Source organism: Vicia villosa, linkage group LG2 (assembly GCF_029867415.1).
Source record: "Vicia villosa cultivar HV-30 ecotype Madison, WI linkage group LG2, Vvil1.0, whole genome shotgun sequence".
Taxonomy (NCBI): domain Eukaryota; kingdom Viridiplantae; phylum Streptophyta; class Magnoliopsida; order Fabales; family Fabaceae; genus Vicia; species Vicia villosa.
The window spans coordinates 189901947-189925367 of NC_081181.1; the positions used below are offsets into that span (position 1 = coordinate 189901947).

General features: G+C 34.6%; 3 protein-coding genes across 4 annotated transcripts; all 3 read right to left on the reverse strand.

Moving 5' to 3' along the window:
- Positions 1-4297: 4297 nt before the first annotated feature.
- Positions 4298-6052, reverse strand: LOC131647719 (uncharacterized; the record flags this gene model as incomplete). Its single annotated transcript, XM_058917577.1, has 2 exons — positions 5227-6052; positions 4298-5148 (listed from the first exon to the last, which is right to left on the reverse strand). Coding segments are annotated over exons 1-2 (1638 nt in total), but the record flags the coding sequence as incomplete, so codon positions are not given.
- Positions 6053-8669: 2617 nt separating this feature from the next.
- LOC131653359 (mitochondrial ATP-independent inner membrane protease subunit 1a-like) lies at positions 8670-12714 on the reverse strand. Of its 2 annotated transcripts, none has more exons than XM_058923472.1 (5): positions 12456-12714; positions 12144-12365; positions 10467-10577; positions 9870-9923; positions 8670-9128 (listed from the first exon to the last, which is right to left on the reverse strand). In XM_058923472.1, exons 1-4 carry the CDS (start codon positions 12573-12575, stop codon positions 9885-9887), a joined length of 492 nt encoding a protein of 163 aa, XP_058779455.1. In that variant the 5' UTR covers positions 12576-12714; the 3' UTR covers positions 8670-9128; positions 9870-9884. The 2 variants fall into 2 exon arrangements, with proteins under 2 accessions (XP_058779455.1, XP_058779454.1); XM_058923471.1 differs by having other exon boundaries at positions 8670-9149; positions 12456-12711.
- A 5510-nt stretch (positions 12715-18224) lies between these two features.
- LOC131653360 (solanesyl diphosphate synthase 1, chloroplastic-like) lies at positions 18225-22058 on the reverse strand. The gene is made up of 6 exons (XM_058923473.1): positions 21509-22058; positions 21185-21318; positions 20168-20295; positions 19954-20057; positions 19267-19394; positions 18225-19104 (listed from the first exon to the last, which is right to left on the reverse strand). Exons 1-6 carry the CDS (start codon positions 21735-21737, stop codon positions 18556-18558), a joined length of 1272 nt encoding a protein of 423 aa, XP_058779456.1. The 5' UTR covers positions 21738-22058; the 3' UTR covers positions 18225-18555.
- Positions 22059-23421: the final 1363 nt, after the last annotated feature.

Consider the following 23421-nt stretch of genomic DNA (forward strand, 5'->3'; position numbering starts at 1 on the left):
ACCATTGGCCTGAGCGTAATATGGAGTGGATGTTAGCAATTTAAATCCTGTCTCTGCTGCAAAAGCTTGCATCTTTCGACCAACAAAAACTAATCCTTGATCAGTAGTAATAGTTTCTGGAATCCCATATCTGTAGATAATGTATTTTTGTATGAAACTAATCACTGCTTCTTGATCAACATTAACTAGTGGGATTGCCTCTATCCATTTAGTAAAATAATCTATTCCTACTAAAATGAATCTTTGTTGCTTAGAAGATGCAGGTTTGATTTCTCCTATTAAATCCAAAGCCCATCCTCTAAAAGGCCAAGGTTTGACAATGGCATGCAATTCACTGGCTGGAACATGTTGAATGCCTGAAAATTTCTGGCACTCTTGGCATCCTCTTGCATATTCAATACAATCTTTTAACATTGTTGGCCAATATAAACCTTGTCTAAACAACAACCACTTCATCTTATGGCCTGATTGATGAGCTCCACAAACACCACTATAAACTTCTGACACAGCCAAATATGCTTCAGCTTCACTTAAGCATTTCAACAATACACCCTCGGCTGTTTTCTTGTATAAATCATTTCCTAATATCACATAGTTTAGAGCTCTATATTTAATCTTTCGATCAGTTCCTCCGACTGGATTATTTAGGTATTGGACCAATGGGTTTCTCCAATCAGCATCAGTCATATTGTCGATGGCAAAAATTTCCAAGGCATACAAATCTTTACTTTCAACTTTACTTTCAACATTATCACCTACCCCCTCAAATTTTGACGTCGACAATTGACCTAACTTGTCTAATACTTCATGGGTTTCTTTATTCTTGATCTCGACCATATCTTCTAACTTGTCTTTAGAAACTCTATACCCAGAAGCAATTTGTGCCAATTCATTGGCAATGCAATTGTTAGATCTTGGTACATGCAAGATCTCAACATGTTCGAATTTTTCTAATAAGCGTATCACAATTGCATAATACATTATTAGATTTTCTTTGATGCATTTATACTCTTTTTTTATTTGTCGAATTATTAGCTCAGAATCACCTCGAATCTCAACTCGTTTTGCCCCTAAATCTATTAGGGCCTTCAAACCAGTTATCAAGGCTTCATATTCGACCTCATTGTTAGAGCATACTTCTTTCATTTTATAATGGAACTTTGTTGGAAGTCCTTTGGGAGAAATAATCAAGACTCCAATGCCTGATCCATTTTTGTGACTAGAACCGTCAAAAAACAGTTTCCAGTTAGTTCGTTCGACTTGATTTACAGACAATTCGACTAACCCATGGTCGACTATAAAATCAGCCACAACTTGTCCTTTCATAGCTTTTAAAGGGACATATGTCAAGGAAAATTCAGTTAGCGCTAAGGCCCACTTACCAATTCGACTATGCAAAATTGGTTTAGACAACATATGTTTAATAATATCAAAATGAGAAGACACATACACATCAACAGGCTTTATATATTGCTTAAGTTTATTACATGAGAAGTACAAGCATAAGCATAATTTTTCAATATCATTATACCTAGTTTCAGCATCTACTAGGGTTCGACTTAGATAATATATAGCTCTTTCGACGCCATTATCATCCTCTTGGGCTAACATACTCCCAATTGTCGAGCCTGATGCAGCTATGTATAATTTCATACTTTTTGTCCTATTGGGGTGTAACAAAATAGGAGGCTTAGTTAAATAAGCTTTTATTTGGTCGAATGCCTGTTGATGTTCTTGTTCCCATTTGAATTGATCTTGGTTCTTGAGTTTCACAAGTGGTGAAAATATCTTCGTTTTGCCACTTAGATTTGAGATGAATCTCCTCAAGAAATTAATCTTCCCCAACAATGACTGGAGTTGTTTCTTTGTTTCTGACGCCTTTAGCTCCAAGATTGCTTTCGTCTTATTTTGGTTTATCTCAATGCCTTTCTTGTGAACCACGAAGCCTAGGAAATCCCCTGCATGTACACCAAAAGCACATTTTAAAGGGTTCATTTTGAGTCCATATTTCCTCATTCGTTCAAAAGATTGTCGAAGATGGTTTAAGTGACCATTTTCAGAGTTAGATTTTATTACAATATCATCAATATAAACCTGCATAAACTTGTCAATAAAATCATGAAACATGGAATTCATGGCTCGTTGGTATCTAGCTCCAGCATTTTTTAAACCAAAAGGCATTACCACCCATTCATAAGTTCCTAAAGCACCTGGGCATCGAAACGCCGTCTTAGGTACATCTTCGTCAGCTATAAAAATTTGGTTATAACCTGAATATCCATCCAATAAACTGAGATATTCAAATCCGGCTGCAGAGTCGACTAACATTTCAGCAACTGGCATGGGATATTCATCTTTAGGAGTAGCCTTATTTAAATCTCTGAAACCTATGCATACACGAAGGCTACCATTTTTCTTTATGACATGCACTATATTAGCTAACCATTCGACATACCTCGTAGTTCGAATAAACTTGCTTTTCAGCAATCTTTCAATTTCTATTTTGATTTTTTCCATAACCTCTGGCGCAAATCTTCTAGGAAGCTGCTTGATAGGTTTCTTCCCTGGGTTTAGTGGTAGTCGATGTTCCACCACATGTCGACATAAACCAGGCATTTCATTGTAATCCCATGCAAAACAATCTTTTTATTCTTTCAAAAGTCGAATCAACTTGGTCTTTAGGTCACTTGTAAGCCTTGTACTTACATAAGTATGCCTTTTAATGACTCCATCACCTAAGTCAATTTCCTCAAGAGGATCTTGAGCTTGCATCCTTTTTACCGATCCTGATGGATCCATTTCGAAACCTAAAGGTTCGTCATCGTATATCCCGTCAAGTCGTTCGACTTGGTGATCGACTTCTTGATTGTTTTCATTTTTTACTATCATGGCCTCAATCGTCATATTTTTCTCTAGTTCGGCTTCTAAAGCCGCTTTTTCTTTGTTTTCGGCCAAATAGGCCATTATTCGAGCCAGGTATTCTGACTCAGTGGTCATCGTCTTTGATTGTTGTCCTCTGCTCTGGAGGACTTTCATGGTTCAATGGTTCATTAGGATCTTCTTTATTCCAAATGAAACCATAATTTGGGTCTAAGTTCAGATACTTAGACACACTTTCATCAGAAGGATATACATCTTCTGCTTTGTAGCAAGGAGCTACATTTGCCAAATGCTGGTCGAAGTGTCTGCGACCACTTTTAGTTTTGTAATAACTTTGGTCAGCTTCAATATTCTCCACTATACCATCTGACCTCCAAATGGCCACACGCTGATGTAAGGTGGAAGGAACTGCCCCAATACCATGGATCCATTCTCGACCCAACAGCAGTTTAAAATTTGCCTGCGATGCGATCACCATGAACACGGTTGACCTGACAGACGAACCAACAGCTAGTTTTACTTGAATTACTCCAAGTATTCCACTTGTCTTGCCCTCATAATTCGACAGTACCATATTATGGGGTCTTAAGTCTTTATCAGACTTTCCCACTTTCTGAAGTGAAGAATAGGACATTAAGTTTACAGCAGCCCCACCATCGACAAACACTTTGTTTATTGGAACACCATCCACTTTCGCCCTTATGAATAAAGGCTTCAAATGATACATCATTCCTCGACCTGGCCTCTCAAACACAGCCTTTTGCTCTTTTACCACCCCTTTTCCCATTACATAGTAACAGACAGGTGTTTCTTCCACATTCTCGTCAGGAAGAAAATCATCTTCGTTCTCAGATACCTCAGATACTCTGTCGAAATCTGCTGGAAGTACAGAGACAATTCCACAGTCGATTAGCAACTCATCTGACTCTATGTCAAAGTTGTCGTCGACCTCTTCGTCCGACAGTGGAGAATATTCAGGCTTTTTCCCCGTATTGAGAGTCGGAGCATCATCATCAACTAGTTCTTTGATGAGTTTCTTTCCTAGGATCATCCCAGCAGCTAATCTTTCATTTGCTATTTTAGCCTGTTCTTCAGTCAACTTCCTGTGAAAAGGTTTTGACTGATAGTGAGAAAATCCTGCCTGCACCATTTTCGAACCTTCTTGTCCATTCTTGTGGCTTCTTTGGTAACGTCTCCACTGTGTTCGAGTCATGGGATTCTTTCCTTTGTAGTTTGGAGATATGTAATCTTTTCTTTTAGATCCACTATCAGTCCAAGAACCTTCAGCATTGGTTCCATCGCCTTGAATCTGCCATTCTGGGCGTTTACCTCTGAAGTTAATAGGTTTCACCCATTTGTCTTCAGGGACATCCGTCTTGGGACGGAAAGTCCTTGGTTTTTCAAACATCTTCCTGTATTCTCCAGCCCTTCGACCACTGTTTTCTCCTGTATACATGAATTGACGATTCTTGCCTCGACGAGGGTCGAACCTCACTTTGTTTGCAGCATCGACATTGAAAACAGCATCACACCTTGGGCATAATCCAACTTGGGAGTTGTTATTGTGGCATCTCTCAAGGAATTTCAAAAGACTTTCTTTTGGTTCAGGATAAACCATGTTCAAAACTTTGCCATCAGTAGCGCCGTTTTGCTTTCTAACGAAACCATCAGTAGTCTCGACCATCATCACATCAGCAAGCTCAGTATAGTGAGCCTCTTCGACTTGCAAAGGATCAGTATCAACTTGCATTGATGACTTTGGCTTTTCTCCAAATTGTAACCTTCCTTCTTTCAAAGCTTTTTGCACTAAATCCCTGAAAAGGACACATTGAGAAGTTTTATGACCCAAGAAATTATGAAATTTGCAAAATCCTCTTTTTTTCTTTTGTTCAAGAGGAGGATTTTTAAGTCCCGGGGGTACTATGATTTGCCCATCAGAAACCAACAAATCAAATATTTCATCACATTTTGTTATATCAAATGAATACGTTTTACTAGAAAATTTTTCATTCTTACTTTCAACCAGATTTTTATCTTTTGAAGGTTTAAGCAATTTACAGATATATGGTGGCCCTGGCTTTAATTCAGCCACGTTGACCTCTCCCTCTTCGTATTCACTGTCGCTATTAGAGTCGAACTCACTTGTAGTAACATAAGCTATTTTTTCTTTCTTATGATATTTACTAGCTCTGGCTTTTTCAGCTTTTAGCCTTTCGACCTGGCGTACTCTATCTGCCAGTTGTGCCATATCTCTCAAATGTTGGGTGTCTAATTTCTTCCTTATGGAATAATCTAACCCACCTGCAGCCATTTCGACTAACTCATGTTCAGGAATTTGTGTAAAACATCTAGCTTTCAGTAACCTAAAACGGTTTAGATAGTCATCGACTGATTCTGTACCCTTTCGCCTAACTCCAGCCAATTCTTTCAAGCTGATTTTCGACTGTCCCATATAAAATTGTTCATGAAACAATCGTTCTAATTGGTTCCATGAGAACAAAGATTGGGGAGATAAGGTCGTGAACCAAGTAAATGCATTTTTCGTTAAAGAACTTGGAAAATACTTCATCTTTAAATTTTCATTGTTTGCTATTTCTCCAGCCTCTGTCTGGAACCTAGCAATATGTTCGACTGTCGACTCGCCAGTCTCACCAGCAAATTTGGTGAATTTTGGGACTTTCCACCCCCTAGGCAATTCTGTTTGCCTTACATATTCTGACAACGGGGAAACGAAATTTGGTCTATGCAAACCTACATTTATTCCATTCTGAACTAAAATTTGTTCAACTACATTAGAGATATTATTGTGTCCAATATTGACATCTTGCTGGATGTTCCTAAGAACCTGGTCAGCATCTTGATGCCTTTGTACTATTCTAGGGATCTCTTGCTCAATTTGATCTCCTTGTCCTATAGGTTCGACCCCTCTCACATTCGACCCTTGAGTAGTCGAAAGGTTTGGTTGTGGGGGCGCTCCAAAGAAATCTGCAATTCTGGCCATTTGTCCCGCCAATATTTCATAACTTTGATTCGTGTTATTTATCATGGGAGTAAAAACAGTTCCCATTTGTTGAGTAAGGGCATTCACCATTTCATGATTACTTTCGTCCATTTGTTGTCGAATTGACAACATTGACGTAGTACTTAAAGATGGCAAAACCTGGTGATTATATCCTATGCCTATAGGTCGACCCCCTGAATTTGATGTGCTTGTAGCCATCATGCTGTCAGAATATAATGAAGGATTTGTGTGCAAACCTTGCATCATAGACGTGGGCATTCCAAACTGAGGGTTAAAACCTGGTGGAGGCATCATTCCATGAAACGGCGGTCGTAATGGATTCAACGGTGACCGTACATTCGTTGGTGATGATACCATTATTGCTGCCGTGGATCCACCAGTATTTGTTGTTCCCACTGGGGATGAATCTGCGGCATTTTGCGGTGTTGCTCCGGTTAGAACACCTCCTTGATTTCCAGAAAGATCAGAATTATTTGTATTAACTTCAGCCATGTTAGTTAATTTCCGACCACTTCTTAATATCATACATAACTATTATACTAACAAATATAAAACAAACAGCAATTGACGAGTCCCACTGGGCGTGCCAATTTGTTTACCCAGAAAAATGGTAAACAAGCGCTAGTTTCCTTTTTAAATGTTACTTTTGCGGAATCAACTAGAATACTCCAGGACTAATTGCTTTATTTTGTTATATTATGTGTATCTGGTTTGTATTAAATGCAACAGTAACTTTAAAATAAAAGTAAACACTGAAATTAAAGGCTTTAAAGTAAATCAAAGCAATAAAAAAGCAGTAAATGTGCACTGAAAGATGAGATATAACGTAAAATGATTGCATTAATTAAACTGGTACGCATACGTACATTCCAAAGTTGCACTCGTCACTCATTTTTGCACAGAGATTTGAGTTTACTTGTGTTTATGTAGAAAATGCGGACCCCTAACTATTCCTATGGAACTTGCTTAAATAGTAAAAATAAAATAACTACTACTAACGGTCGACTGGTTATCAGTCAACACGTGTCTTCGACATGCAAGATCTTCAATTGTGAGACTTCCACGCGTCCTGTAAGAACTGCTAGAAAACCGCTTGAAACTGCCTCTTAACTTCTAATACCTCTCGACTTCCACTTCAGTTTCTGCAGCAAAATTCTTAAGTCTTCGCATACTTTTGGTCGAACGCTGAAGCCTCTGATAATCTTTCTAGTCGAACAACTTCGACTACTAAGCATTACTTAGTCGAACTGATTCGACCCAAAGGGTAATGTAGATATTTAATTGAGGCCCAATTACCAATTTAGAGCCTTTTTACCAAATTGAGGCCCAATTACCAATTTTGAGCCCCAGTTGCCCATTTATTGGTAAGTCGAAATCCTAGGGTAACACACTGACAGTTTAAAATATTTTTACACTGTCAACCAATCACAACCATGTATCTAATTAAAACATAATTTTAATTTAAAAAAACTAATATAACCTTGTATCTAATTAAAATATAATTTTAATTTAAAAAAACTAATATGACATGGCAAGTGTAAGAATTTTGATTGGTTGTATGTGTAAAATTAGTTTACACTATCAGTGCACTACCATTAAACTCTATCTTTAAAATGAAATTCACTACAAAACTAAAGGAATTAAAATCACATATAACCCAAATTCCACGAAAGTGTTTAAGGAGAAATTTTTAGTTCAAAATATAGACAAATTATTTACTTTTGACCTTTTCTGTTACTTCTAAATTTTGGATAAATCCTTTTAAATATAATTTTCCTCAATTAGGTTTTAAGTTTTATTCCGATCAAAAAAGAAAAATAGCACGTGGTATTTAAAAAAAATTGTATTTTACACCGAAACAAAAGAACCCATTCGTTCTCCTTAATTTTTTTCCCAACCACGAGAGGAAGAGATTGAAGAATGAAAACCAACTTGAAATCTATAACAAGAAAAAAAAAAAAAAAACTGAATTTTATTTCCATCACCGAATGCAAACACTCCCACCCTAAAATCAACACCTCTTTCTCAACCCATCCACCAATTTTTGCCACTCCCACCTTATCTCTCCCCATTAAAAAGTTATTATGATAATGTAAAAAAAGTTAATAACATAAATATAGGATATGTGTGTTCTCATTTCTTTTTTATTCTGGTCTCTGATACAAATGCGGATTAATACAAAGATTAGGTGCCACAAAATAGGAAACAAATGAAACTGCTAGCAGCATAACATTTTTTAACATAGATTAACATCAGACACTAAAAATGATGATTAATTTTACAATGATGAAATCCAAATAAAAAGTAAAAGACTAAAACAAACACACTCTACATTTGCACTAACGAAACATATATTTAAATCTTTTTCTTACATTCAAAACATGTGGGAGTATCGATTAACAGACAAGGATTAGCTAACTTTAAATTATTGTAATTTTGATAACTTTTTCTCTATCTCTCTTAACTATCATTCTCTCATCTAATATCTATCTTCAAAATGAACTAAAGTCATCAAACTTACTAACCAGGAAAGTCACCAAACCTTTCCCATCAATAACATATTGGATTTGAGAGGAAACCTTTGGCAGTACTTGGTCCTGCCCCACACCCTTTCCCATCCTATAGTCCCCATACTCATTAGTCAATCCTCTAAAAATACAAATATTTTCCAACGGAACATAAGCATATTGATTGCAGTGTTTTTAAACTTGGAAGCATGTCAGATACATATAATCATTCTAAACTTGGAAGCATGACAACATTCATATAATCATTCTTAAAGTATTTAGTACTTCACAACTAGGCCCTTGACAATCCTCGTAGCCTAAGTGTATATTTTTGCTGGCAACAAAATGATTTCAAACATCAAAACACCAATCAACCTCACAAATGAGACTAGGTAGATAACGTACTTCTTTGAATCTATATGTCTACAATTTTCAGGGTACAATATGACAATCAAAAACAAAGAGAGCCTACCCTGCATATAAATTGTCAAAAATTATATCCTGGGTAAAATGCCTGATGGTTCCTAACCAATTCTGCAGTATGCACTCTATTCTTTTACAAAGTTTGAAGAGTAATACCACACAGCACAGCGCTCAAACCTTAAACAAACCTCAAAATATGCATCTTTTGTTGCCACGAAAGAGAGCATGCTCCTTCATGTGTTCCCCTTGCAAACAGCCACATTCATGAAAATCGCCGTAGCTTCATCCAAGTATAACTAGATGGAGTTAAAGGAGCACTGTTCAATGAATTGGCAAATGAAAAAGATGTTAAGCTGTTACCTATTAATCCATAACATATACAAGCATGAGAAATTCTTAGAATCCCATTTATACAAGAGAGTCATTCCATATGTGCACTCATGCCTTCACTTATAATAATTGGCACTTGGATAATAAATTGTTTCAATTATAGTAAGCTATGTTGAAATTTCTATTCATGTAGACAGGCATAAGCCCCATAGCCTAAGGACTCATTTGGTTTGAGACATTATTCCTAAGAGAAACAGTGAAAACTAATTCTTTTTGTCATCACAATTTCACAAAAAAATCTTTGAAAACAAGAAATTAAATTAATAGAAGCTGACACTTTTGCAATTAAAGATGAAAATATTAATAAAAAAAATTAATCCAAGAAGTCCTTAAATTTTTTTATGTAGCTGAATCTCTGTTAACCTAAAAAGTCAGAGACACGGTTTCTATGCAAGGCAAGATCTGATACAATCCAAAATGTGGCTAGATTATTAGTAGATTATCACACTATACAACCAATCATGATTCAATATTCAAACTTCATTCTTCGGATACAGATAAAGGGAAAATTGAAAATAATATGAACATTTTCATTTTCTATACTGTAGTTTATAATGTCCACATTTCCGAGACTGGAAAAGGTGTTCTAAATAAAGGGAAAATACAGACGTATCAAACGCAGTAATAGCAAGTACAGAAGTATGTACCTTCTTTAAAATATTTCAATTATCTAGCAGTCCAAAGCTACTGGGTGGCCAAACCTGATAGTACAAAAAATTTAACATATCTTTACACTAGATTCAGTTAAATAGAACAAATTCGCACTTGAAAGAGAAGTGTGTAACAAATATGTAGTTTTTTAGGGATCAAGAAAAATTATATTAGCAAAGCATAATAGCATGAAAGTAATTAATCAGAAGGACCTAGTTCCAATTGGCTAATGATGTCCTCACTACAATAATCGATGAAGTTTTTTCAGTATATCACATCTAGATCAGCAACGAACATCTAGAATTTCTTTATCCATTAAATTTACAATTTATAAACATAGAATCAGTAGATGTTTCCAAGTACAGGTACAAGTCCGGAGAGAACATAGAAGCAGTCATGTGATAATAGAACAGTATCATAAGAACCCTAGCTCCCTCAAAATTATTCAGGAAAAATAATATTGAACCACATGAAAGTAAGGTATAAATAAATTTCATCATAAACATCTAATAATCAAAATAATGTAGAGAAACCTATTGAACCCAAATGGAACTATAAAAATTGAAGAATATAGTATGAGGCACGAAAGATACCCGCAAAAACACTTTTCCTTTTATAAGGCCATATGGAACAGGACCAAAGTGACGTGAATCACGCGAAGCATAGATGTTATCTCCTTGAATCCAAACATGCCCCTTTGGCACCTACGGAAAAAAATGTTGATAAATTAAGCAATAAATTAAACTTATAAACAGAAGTTAAATAAAATTACTAGGATGATTTATAACAAGAAAAATAAATCCAATCTGCAAGACATGTATTCCAAGCAAATGGAGAAGAAATAAGATAGTCCTTTAATAAGTTATTGATTATAGAGTTTTAAGACTCAACAAGGAGAATTGGATCAGAAAGATGCTTTGTTACATGGAATCAAGGACATCTGTAAGCTTGAGTAAATCAGTATTGCAATCTAAAAAATGACCAATTGCCTCAGCCAAGAGCATAGGGATATTTCTAGTATCATAACCAGACACCATAATCAAATAACTGAACTTTTATCATAATTGTTATGGTAAAATAATGACAACCACCAAGTGAGCAAATCATATAAATGCATTTCATCAAGGCTCATTGAAAATAGTCAGCATATCTGCTATATGGAACCTTATGAATTATCTAATTTGAAGAAACACTCTGATAAAACTGTACTTTCTATTCCATATATATAAAAGAAGTAGGAAATTGCATTCAATCATTCTCTTAATTAAATCCATTCACTGAAATTATCACCTTGACATCTAACTCAGTTGAATGGACAACCCAAAAGACTCATCTAAATGGGACATACCACACAAGTAATAACTCTCTTATTGAACACATGTTAATCAATGGCGTGCAATCTCACAGCCAACAGTTCTTAAACCTTCTCCCACTCACTATAATCAAGCAAAATAAAACATTCATGTGATACTTTCCAAGACAATATATTCGCATACTTCTCCGCAACTACAGCTAAGGCTGTCATCCACATCTGATCATGAATCTCCATAATATCATGAATTGCTTGTGACTACAGCCATTACCATAACTGATATTTAAAAATAGTTTTGTTACAACAAAAAGTTTCATATTGTTTAAGAACCAAGGCTAACAGTAGTTTATAAGCATTCACTCTCCTCAACCTAATGGGGAGGATTTTAACTAAAGATCAGAGTGTAAAGACTCACATTCATATAAGACCCAAAACAAACAACACCACAGAAAAGCAGTGATACACACTTAAGTTCGAAACATTGACGTTGGAAAGAGGGTTCAACTCACATGCTATACATAGGTGACTTTCGAATACTTTCCTGATCAACACTTTCTTCGAGCACTAATAGATCCTTTAGCCCCTTAACCTAGATTGGGGACTACTGTTCCAGGACTCCAAAAGAGTTTCACATTGGAGAATCGAGGCTTAGGATAGTTTTTAAACTTACTGGGTCGTCTTTAAAATACGGACAAAACTATTAGGGCCTCATAATTATTGACCTAATGTGAGAGCAATCAAGGGCATATTTTCAAAGACACCCCAAACATGACTCTGCCACTAACAGGCCGGTAATAATTTGAAAAAAAGGAATAAATTAGACATAATCACAAATGTCGGGGCGCAGGTCGGTGCTACATAGTTCGCAACAATGTACTTCAAATAAACTACAAAAATCAAAATCAAAACCAAAACAGACAATAGATAAAACAAAGAACAAACCATTAAGCACACACACCACAGCAGTTCTAGAGGAATCAGAACCCGAAGCATCAAAGAAAGTAACAGTATCCCCTTCCATAGCAACAACACGCTTTGTTAAGTTCCGGTTAGGGTTCAAAGGAGACTGTACAAGAACCAAGTCACCGTGACCAACTTTCCCAATCCGCGGAGATAGGTGTTCGACGAGAACAACATCGCCGGCGATATTTAGGGTAGGGAGCATGCTAGGTCCGTACGCCTGCAAACAGAGGATTCCAGCAATTGAGTCAATAGTGAATGCAAGAAATCACAAAGAAGAAGATGAATGCGAATGGAACGGAATGAATACGTGAGTTGGGGAACAGAGGTAGTTGGCGGTGAAGTGAAGGCAACACAAGAACTTTGCGATTATCGCAGTGCGATCCAACGCTTCTTTCGTAGCGCTTCTAATGTTATTCATAAACGTCATAGCTCTTGAGGACTGAATGGGAATGTGTAAGAAAGAAATTGTTTTCGGAATTCTAATATGACGATGAAATTAAGGAGTACTACACCATATATGGGTAAATAGTTGAGTAAAATTTAGTCTCCCTTTGGATATTTTGAAAAGAAAATGCAGAATGAAAAGAAACAAAATAAAATAATGGATTTTTTATTTTATTATATGTTATTTTCAATAAAAAAAAAACATATAAAGAAAGTCATTAGTACACAAGGGCATGAAATCTTTAACACTCGTCGTTAGTTCTTGGTAAAGAACAAGAAGAAAGGAAGCCAATATCATAACTATTTGTGTTCTTAAGACTCCCAAAACATTTAAATTTAAGAGTCTCTAATGTCATTAACTTGTTCGCACTTTTTTCACACCATTCTCTAATGTTGGTGGGCTTTATTACCCTACCTTTCTCGTTCAGATTCCTAATAATCACCATTGAAAGAAAAAATTGAAAGAGAAAATGGAAGAGATAGTAACATACTTGTACTTGTAAATGGGGTTTTAGAGCTTGAGTTTGAAAAAAAAATATATGATATGCGCATGAAGGACTCTTTTATAATGATTCACAGGTTAGCCTTAGGAGTAATCAACGACCTCTCACTAGGCACACTAACAGTTGCAAAAGATTGTCCACATCTTTGACACGTGTGATGGCTTAAGGTAGATTTTGGCATCCCCAAACAAATCCATCATTAACCACATTTAACGTTGCACATATACTAACCTCAACTGAGGTTTAATGGTTCACCTCGATTGACACATGGAGACTTACTCCTAGTTATGTTTGAGGGACTCGCCCTAAGCTATGTTGAGGAGTTCATCTAAATTCGTAGGAATGAGGTGGTCAATTTAAATCTCTTTGTCCTTTACAAGCCCTCGTGTTTGAAGGGTTGTGTAATGTTATAATTGTTTCACATGAGGCAACTTGAAATTCACAAAGGGCGAACAAATAACACATATAGCCAAAAGTAAGGCTTATAATCGCCCATCCATCGTGATATGTGTCAATCGTGTGTAACGTCCGCCCATTGACTGCATTGCTCGCCCTATGATGGGCTTGGATAAAATCACTTGATACTTACCCACGGAACTTGAGGATTGACGTGTCCTATGACATTAACGGTATAGAAACTCTATCAAAGGGAAAAGCTACATTCTCCTAATAAAATAGAGAGAATAATGGTTTCACGCTTCTATGAAGAGTAGAATAATCATCTCATAGGTCCAATAATCCAGGCCAAATAAACCTCTATATATACCTTAACCACTGAATTAAAAGAAACATTTAATTTACTCATAAGCCTCCTAGATACATAGTTTATCATCATCCATGTGTAAGTTTGCTTTAACTCCAATCACAATCATAGAACACTTAGACAACCCTACACGATTAAGGGTTGTCAATCATTGTACTTTTAACAAGTACAATATTAATTATAAAATTCATAAATTATATTGAAAGCATATAATTTTTTTATTATTGAACGAAATCCATCAATTATGTATAATTTAACTCTTCTACACTTTCTATTGAAGTAAAAATATTCCTCCGCTTTAAACATATATAATAATATTTAATTTATTACAATTTTAAAATTTTTTAAAATCATAGTGGAGTTTTAATTTAAATTGGTTTTAGTTAAAAATGCAAGGCTGATCTGCAAATCTGAAACCACAATAAAATATGGAAAGCTATATTTGGTGCAGTAACCATTTATTCACAATTGAATAGTAAATGAATTAATAACAATTTGATTTTGATCGTATGTATAACAATCAAATATTGATCTTAAATTAATCTTAAATATTGATCTTAAATTTTTGTCTAAAATATTGATCTTAAATTAAAAGAGTTTGGTCTTAATCAGACACTCAAATATCAATAGACGTGTGAAATTGCAAAGTTGGCTTACTGCAACGAATCAAGATGGGTGTGTGATTGCATATTATGAATCAAGAAGGCCAGGATTGAACGGGGAAAATAGAGAGAGAGAGAGAGAGAGAGAGAGAGAGAGAGAGAGAGAGAGAGAGAGAGAGAGAGAGAGAGAGAGGGGTTGGTCCCTCCAAAAATTCAAAGGATCCCTATTTAGAAAAAATCTAAGAAAAGTATTGTCGCCTAGATTGTACTATGGCCATAAATACTTCATCAATTGATTTGCAATCATCAAAGTAGTCATCTTTGAGAACGTGTAAGGCAGGCTACATGATATAGCCTAAAATTTGACACGGTTATATCATAAAAAATTAGAGTTTATATTTGATTTGTCACACTTAAAATATGGTGAACCTACATAGGACCTCCAAAAAATTAAAACTCTAAACGTCATGGGTCAAAACACTCTGTTGAAAAAATTAGTGTGTATATAAGTCTCTGTGAATCGAAGTAGATAACCCTAAAATCTCTAAATTCTCATTTTCAAGAATATAGGAGCATTGAGCGTAAGAGTTAAATCCCACAACTAAGGTCGGCTATCACTTGATAAAAGAAGATAAATTTAAAGAAAATCCCACAACTTCACCAACTACTCATCACAGCCTTTGGAAAGCAAGTTGGAAGGTTCAAACTCCAAATAATACCAAAATAATTTTACGCAGACTCTCAATATTCTACCTACTAGAGAACAGTTGGAAAAAAGGCATATGTTTGGATACTATATGTCCTCTTTTGCAACAATGATAATGGGACCCTTGATCACCTTCATAACATCCTAATTAGTCAGGCAACTTGGGTTTCTACCTCCCTTAACAATTCATATACCACACCAAGCAAACCTCTCTGAGTGGATGCACCCCCTCCCTGGATATCATGTCAGACACAATGATCAACTAATTGTCTAGGCTTACTCTGCGAAAAATATGGAAAGGCATGAACCAATTGATCTTCAACAAAACTCTACTTTGTCCCATAGCTTTAGTTCCAAACGTTTTCGTGTTGTCTAATGAATTTAATGTTGAATATTTGTTAGAAAATGAGATGGTTACAGCTGTTGAGGAATATTGGAAAATGTCAAGAAGAAGCGGTATGTTTATTAGAACCAAAGCAAAGGAAAAATTTAAAGCGAATAATTTTGAAGATAACTCACAATTTACATAAGTAAACAAATAAATTTTATTATTTAAAAATGTTATTTAAACGTACAAATAGAGATGATGAGTGTTTTGTTCCGAGCTAGAGATGATTGGTGAAAATATCAGGTAATGTTTGGCTATCATGGATGTGCGTTTCTGTGCGGTGGATAGAGGGTTGACCTGCAAAGTTATCACTCCAATGCCACGTAAATAAAGAATAAGAAATAATGTGAGAGAAAAGTGAAATTAAATCTTACATTTTCCTCTTCTGAGACACCTTACAAATATGAAAGTTGGTTAATGTATCCACACTTCAAAGCTTGGAATATGAGAGATTGTTACATGATATCCAACAGTAGTCAGAGGTTCATGGTCTGAATTAGATGTGGGTCTTGCCGCATGGTAGAACTATACATTTTGAGAATTTCTTTCCCACCAATATACTTTCTCTCATGCCCTGTGCAAAATTTCCAAAATGTCCCTTTTTTCGGATATGCATCTCCGAACGCACCAAAAATCATTTATCTCTTAATGAAATTTGGAGATGCATAGCCGAAAGGATGCTCAGGTTTTGTTCAGAGATGCATATTTGAACTAAACCTGGTTCCAGAAATAGACCAAACCAGCATGAATGGAAACATGACTGCCAAATAAAAAATATACCAACACCAACATTTCATTAAATAAAAAATATTCATTACATATATAGTCACGAAATAAAATTCAACGTTAAATAATCATTTCATCAGGACGTTGCAACATGATGATTATATCCTCGAAGGATCTTTGAATCTTCGCATCCACTTCAATTGGGCCCTTTGATTCATAACAAAGAAAAATACTCCACATAATCTTAAGTTCTTCATCTGTCTTCACTTCAATGTTGCTGAAATGGACATTCCCTTTGTTGTCAAATGAGGGTGAGCGATACTCGAGCTTCACAACTCTACGATTTTCTAGAAAGCCCAAAAAAGTATTTAGTTTGGATATCGGATCTGCGAAGGATGTTTCCTCGGTGACCCTAAACAAAAGCGGTGATTTCTGACCATTGAAATACACAAATGCAAGGTGGGGATATGAAGTCATTCTCTCTAGTTTTAGTGTTTTGGTGCATCAAATAAGGGTTGAGACATGCCATATTTATACAAGTATTGGGTAACTTTGGACCACAAAATTTTTATCATGTGTCAGGTCCAAATTCAGAAATGCTTATCCGAAAAAGCAACACGTTTTTTTTACAAAAAGGGTTTGTTCGGATTCACGTATCTGAAACAATCACATGTTTTATTATGAAAAGGGGTGACTTCAGAGTCACATATCCGAAATCTTCACTAAAACAAGAAAAAAATCAGAATCTTTGTAAACATGCACATGCAATGTAAACCAAAAGCAAAACATAAAATTAATATGTATTAAATCGTATCAAAATTAAAAAAAAAAAAAGTGTATCAATTACAATCTAAAATGCATCTAAAGAGGATGAATACAAATAATGAGGAATGAAATGAGGGATCTTTACTTGAAATTGCAGCTTATGAAGCTCCTTTTGATGTGTTAGAATGTACAAAATCTCATTTTGAATCGAAAAGTTGGTTACTGATGAGATTTTTTAAGGTTTTTTTGGTTATGGAGGTGTTATGTAGTGTTTGAAAAGTGAAGAAGATGATCATGCAAGGTGGTCATATACTCAAATTTCCCCTGGACTTTTTTGGATACACGTCTCCGTAATGTCTATCGAGTGAAAACATTTTTTTTAACTTTAACAATATGACTACGGACAGACATTCCAAATTCACCCTATGGGAGAATTCGGAGATGATCTACGAACTACTTTTTCTTCAAAAATTAGTGTTTGGTGCGTTTGGAGATGTATCTCCGAATTTTCCAAAGACATTTTCATATTTTCAAGGTGCGTCCCATTTAACAAGGGTGAGATGAAATATTCCCTATATTTTTCTCTTTAGTGAAATGGTCTTGTCCCATTTAACAAGGGTGAGATGAAATATTCCCTATATTTTTCTCTTTAGTGAAATGGTCTTGGAATGATTATTGAACTCTTCTCTTATTGGGCCTCTGAACTACTCTTGTGTCTGTTCACAAAGAAAGCACATCAATACTACTCTAATGTCTGGTCTCAAAGAAAGCACATCAATACTACTCTAATGTCTGGTCTCAAAGAAAACACATCATTACAATCTATGATAATGTGGTCAATAGCTACAAGTCTTAATTTACCCACTAACCATTTAACAACAGATTCAGAGTCAGTTTCCATAGTAGTATGGGAGTCAAAGTTAGTACCTAGAGCCCATTGAAGGAACCACTTCAAAGCCATGGCTTCAGCCAATGTAAGAGACATTGAGATATTAAGCACATATCATCTATGTTGATTTTACTTTTTCAAAACATAAGATTAATCCAAGAAGAAGAACAATGCAATTTGAAATATCTCTCTCAGCTAATGCATGGTTTTAACAGTGGACGACAATTTGAAAATATTTTCTTGAAACAAGTTAGTAAGGTAACAACTACAAGAAAAGAAACAGAACAAAATGAAACTAGAAAAGTAATATTATGTATTTTTTTTTTTCATTTTTTATTCCCTTACAACCAGATCCAAGAAAATAAAAATGGGGGAAAGAATATACTGATACATGTATAAAATCATAAATACAATAATGGATTATATTATGTTGGATCAACTTGATCCTTCAATATCTATATTAGTACCCAAAAGTAGCACAAGGGGAAGTTGTATGATACAATTTCTGGAAAAATTCTTGGAATGACATAACTTCAAACTCAAGGTTCTCTTCCATATATTAAGACAAAAGAATAATGAATTATTCTTGATTTTCTTAATGTTTCTTCATCATGAACAAGCTTATGCAATCCTTTGAAGATTATATGTCACCATATCCTCGAGAGCTAACCGATACACGCTTTGAGGTAGACATTGAAGACTTTGAATTGCAAGATCGGCTTTCTCTTTCGCCAACTCTTGTGCTCTTTCGATTCCACCACAGCTTTTAACCAATTCAATCGCCTTATCAAGTGAACCGATCTCACTAAATTCAGACTCAATGATATCCCTCAATTTCGGTTCTTTCTCCAACGCGAAAATTACGGGAGCGGTTAGGTTACCTTTGGCGAGGTCACTGCCGGCAGGCTTTCCAAGCTGTTCGGCCGACTGAGTGAAATCCAATATGTCATCAACAACCTGGAAGGAGAGGCCAAGATTCTTTCCGTATTCGTACATTTTCTCTGCGATGCTGGTGTCTGAACCACTGAAAACCGCAGCTCCTTTTGTACTAGCAGCAATCAACGAGGCTGTCTTTAAAAAACTTTTGGTTAGATACTCGTCGAGTTGAACGTCGCAATCAAACAAGCTAGAAGCCTGTTTTATTTCTCCACTAGCAAAGTCTTTAATAACCTGCCACACAAAAACAAAAATAAACTTTGGAAAATTGAATTATATTATTATATATCATTTCATACCCTTTTCTAAGTAACTGACTAAGTGACATCGCCTCACACGATTAAGAGACAAAATGACAATTTACTCGATTTTAAAAGGTGGAATGATGGAACTCACCTGGCTGATAAGTTTAATGACTTCGATGTTTTCAAGGTTGGCGAGATACCAAGATGCCTGAGCAAACATGAAGTCTCCGGCCAGCACTGCCACTCTTGTTCCAAACATTTGATGTACAGTGTCCTTCCCTATTAATCCATAGCAAGTTAGTAACCGCATCGAGTTCGAATAGATGGAAACAGACACCAGCAGAGTAGTTTGAAAAGAAAGAAACTAGGAAATCAGATGCTACATGATGCAAGAACAAATCATAGATGCATAAGTATATATATATATATATATATATATATATATATATATATATATATATATATATATATATATATATATATATATACGTGTGTATATATATATATATATATATATATATATATATATATATATATATATATATATATATATATATATATACGTGTATATATATATATGTGTCTCACACATATATATATATATATATATATATATATATATATATATATATATATATATATATATGTGTGTGAGACACATAGGGAGTCTTTGCTCAAAGATTTTAACATGGTTGTCTGAGATTAAAATCGAAACAACCGTACTGTAAGAGAAAGTTTCTTTAGGGAATGCACATTGCCAAACAAGATCATAAGCAGAAAAATAAAGTGATATCCAGAATACTAAACAGATATTTCTAAATAAGGATTGTGAGCGTACCTCTTCTTAGGTCACTCTCGTCTAACACATCATCATGTATTAAACTTGCAGTATGAATCATTTCAATTATCTCAGCTAAACGTCGATGCTTTATAGTAAGATCCCTGGAATCATTCATTATAACAAGAAGCTTTCAGGACAAGCAAATTACTTCAGTGTAAGTGTGCGCACGTGCGAGAGAGAAAGAGAGGCAGCGAGAGAATTTTTTACTTACTCCAAGGCAAGTAGCTCTGCTGTTGCCCTTGACACCAAGAACACGAGAGCTGGTCTCATCCTCTTCCCACCAGCACTAAAGATCTGCTCAGCTGCAGATACTAAAACTGGATTTTCCGCGCCTACAATCTATCAAGAGCATCATCATCAGATACACTAACATCTAGGCAACAAACATTCAATCGTTCATGTTTGCAATGTAAAAGAAGCTAAAAGGAAAGTAGTTCAGCATGCAATAAGAATGACCAGTGTTGTCAAATAGCAACTATACAACTACAACGCCAAACAGAGTTATCAATCCTAGATAGCGGAGTGGAGCGGCTGACCCCAAAAATGAAATAGCGGATAGCAGAATAACCACAATTTGACTATTTTTTAGACTAATTTTATGAATAATCTATAAAACAAATATTTAATGTAAAACCAAACAAAGAAGAAGAATAGAGTTATTAAATGACTATTACTTTAAAAAATCAGAGGTAATGAAAAACAGATGTAAAATCAATCCAGATTAATTTATTTTAAGGGTAAATCTGGGTTTTCATACTCAAAACAGTTCAAACCCACTCGGACCAGGAAGTACCCCGCTCCCGCTACCCGCTAAACATCAAATAGCGGCCGCTAAGCATCAAATAGCAGAGGGTCACTGCTCCGGCCACTATCAATAACTCTGGCGCTATAGTATAGTGGAATCGGAAGAAATCACTATTGCACTGCGACACACTATTTAGTACAAAGTGCTGTCAAATAGTTGTTATTACTTATTAGTGTAGCAAAATTTGAACAAACCGTTATTTCCCACTATATGAGATTGACAACGAGAAATGGAAGGTAGAAATAAGCAACTAAAGCATAATCATTTTTTTATGGCATAAATGCATAATCATATTTAATCCTAAAGCATTGTACTTTCTAAGCTTGTATCACGAGACTTTCGGATCAATATTTTATCAAACGGAATTGAAACAAGGAATTCAAAAACAGTCAGTTAACAACCACGAATCACCGAACTACTTACAGTCAAAAGGTTTTTATTGAGTGTTTGAAGATCATCAGAAACTACTTCAAACAACCTATTCGGTGAAATAGGGGTTTCTGAATAAGTCTTCAAATTCAATCCTTTAGCAAGGTCTTTAATTGCTTGAGTTCCACCTATGCAAAAAACCAAACAAAACCTTATAATTCCAAACGTCCACCGCTAATATCAATACCAAAACATGCTCATTCATTCACCAACACCGACTATGCTTTCAATCTGAAGTGTAAGTGCTATACGAAATAGTAATTCATTCAAACTAGAAACATGAACACAAATCTATTTACTAAAAAAAACATGTTATACCATTCAAAGTAGACTCTGCAGTATCCATAGAAGAAACACGGTATTGAGGAGTATTCTTCTTCTTAGAACAAACCAATTTACGAGCTCTATTTCCACACCCTTTATAATTCACCTTTGCATGAAAATTCCTCACCTTATTATACCCATGAAACAAAGCATTGGAAGAACAGCCACAAGAAACCAAGTTCTTTCCAACAAAATCAACACTTTTGCTAGTAACAGACATCATTCAGTCTATAAAATCCTACTCAATCACAATTCACAATACCCAGATGGAAAATGAAGTGAGTTACGGCTTTATAAAGAGACCCAAGAACAAGTTACAAGCATTGGAGGAAGAAGTGTGAAGTTGGGGTTGGGAAAATGGAAGAAAACAAGAAAAGGAGAAGAATACACAGAAAAAAAGGGTCTTTTTTTTGGGTTAAATGGGTCACAAGTTTTGGTGAAGTGGAAAAGGCAAAGACATGAGTTAAGCGAGTGGATCCTAAGAAACCACATAGGTTTGGTCTCGTTGGTTTCTTATCGGTCGGAGAGAGAAAATTGTGGTTAGAATGAAATATGTGATTCATACTTCTTGCTTCTAAAATTTTAATTTAGAGGATAATATGAATCAACCTCAAAATATTATGGTATATACCTTTGAGGGAAAAAAAATAGCATTAAAAAATAAAAGGAAAAAAATAGCATTTTGAAAAAACAAAAAATGATTTTAATTATTTTATTTTTTAAAAATTGTTTTAAAATCAATAATTTTTAATATTTTTATGATAAAAAAAAATGGTGTCTTTTTCTGAATATGAAAAAAATGTAAAAATTAAATAATGATGAATTTATTTAAATCATAGAGTTTAGTTTGTTATGTGCTTATCATTCAATTATTTAAAGTCATGTTTTTTTATTAAATTATGTAAAATTAAATTTAAATTTTAAATAAGTTAGGTTTTTAGGATAGTGATATTCAACTAAACTTTAAAATATCAATTAGTAATTAATTTAAATAATGATGAACACTTTGGGATAATAGAGTTTAGTTTGTTATGTATCTATCATTCAATTATTTAATGTCATGTATTTTTATTAAATTATGTTATATTAGATTTAAATTTTAAATGAATTAAGTTTTTAGGATACCCATGTTCAATTAAACTTTAAAATGTCAAAAAATTAATTCAAAAAAAAAGAAAGTAAGAGGACGAATGAAAATCAAATGAAAAACGTAATTTTCATATCTATGATGCATCATTGAAAATTGGTGATGAAGAAATGAAATTGGGAAACAATGTGAATTTAATGCGTATGAATACTTAAAAATCAGACAAAAATCATTACGTCGGTGGAAATTGATAAAATAGATACAAACATACATAAATCATGCTAAATTTGTTTCCTTGTTACAGAAAACAAGAAAAATAAACAAACCATCGTGTAAAGCTAATGCAAATTCAGAAAAAAAAATGACACATGCAATTTGCATTAATGTTTATTCGTCCACTAAAAAAATTAGGACCCTAAAATTATTTCTTTAAGTAGATGAGAATTAAAGATTGAGTTTTTAATTAGGGTATTTGATCTGAGATGAAAATATGAAATCAGATTTAAAAATTTATTAATGTAATAGTTATACACTTTTTTTAGGTTAAGTAAACTAACTCATGAAAATCAAAAGGAAAACGTAATTTTCACATATTTGATGCGTCACTAAAAATTGGTGAAATAGATATCCACATGTAGAACAAACGCAAAAGTTATTTATATGTTACAGAAAACAAAGAGATGTGATTACTTTTTCAAGATAAAGTGGATGAAATACAAAATATGAGTTACTTCTTACTTTGACCATTTAGTATAAATGAAAATCTGGCCTTTGTGTCTTAGGGTCTTACCATAGGAGAAAACAATTTTTTTTTTAATTT

Excerpts from the sequence above, each read along its gene's own strand:
- LOC131653360 (XM_058923473.1), bottom strand. The coding sequence starts at position 21,737 with ATGATGTCTGTTACTAGCAAAAGTGTTGATTTTGTTGGAAAGAACTTG. Across the intron at positions 20,058-20,167 it reads GCAGAGCTACTTGCCTTGGA|GGATCTTACTATAAAGCATC; the intron begins GTAAGTAAAAAA and ends GAATGATTCCAG. Across the intron at positions 19,395-19,953 it reads CGAGAGTGACCTAAGAAGAG|GGAAGGACACTGTACATCAA; the intron begins GTACGCTCACAA and ends ATGGATTAATAG.
- LOC131653359 (XM_058923472.1), bottom strand. The coding sequence starts at position 12,575 with ATGACGTTTATGAATAACATTAGAAGCGCTACGAAAGAAGCGTTGGAT. Across the intron at positions 12,366-12,455 it reads ACCTCTGTTCCCCAACTCAC|GCGTACGGACCTAGCATGCT; the intron begins GTATTCATTCCG and ends CTCTGTTTGCAG. Across the intron at positions 10,578-12,143 it reads ATTCCTCTAGAACTGCTGTG|GTGCCAAAGGGGCATGTTTG; the intron begins GTGTGTGTGCTT and ends TTTTTTCCGTAG.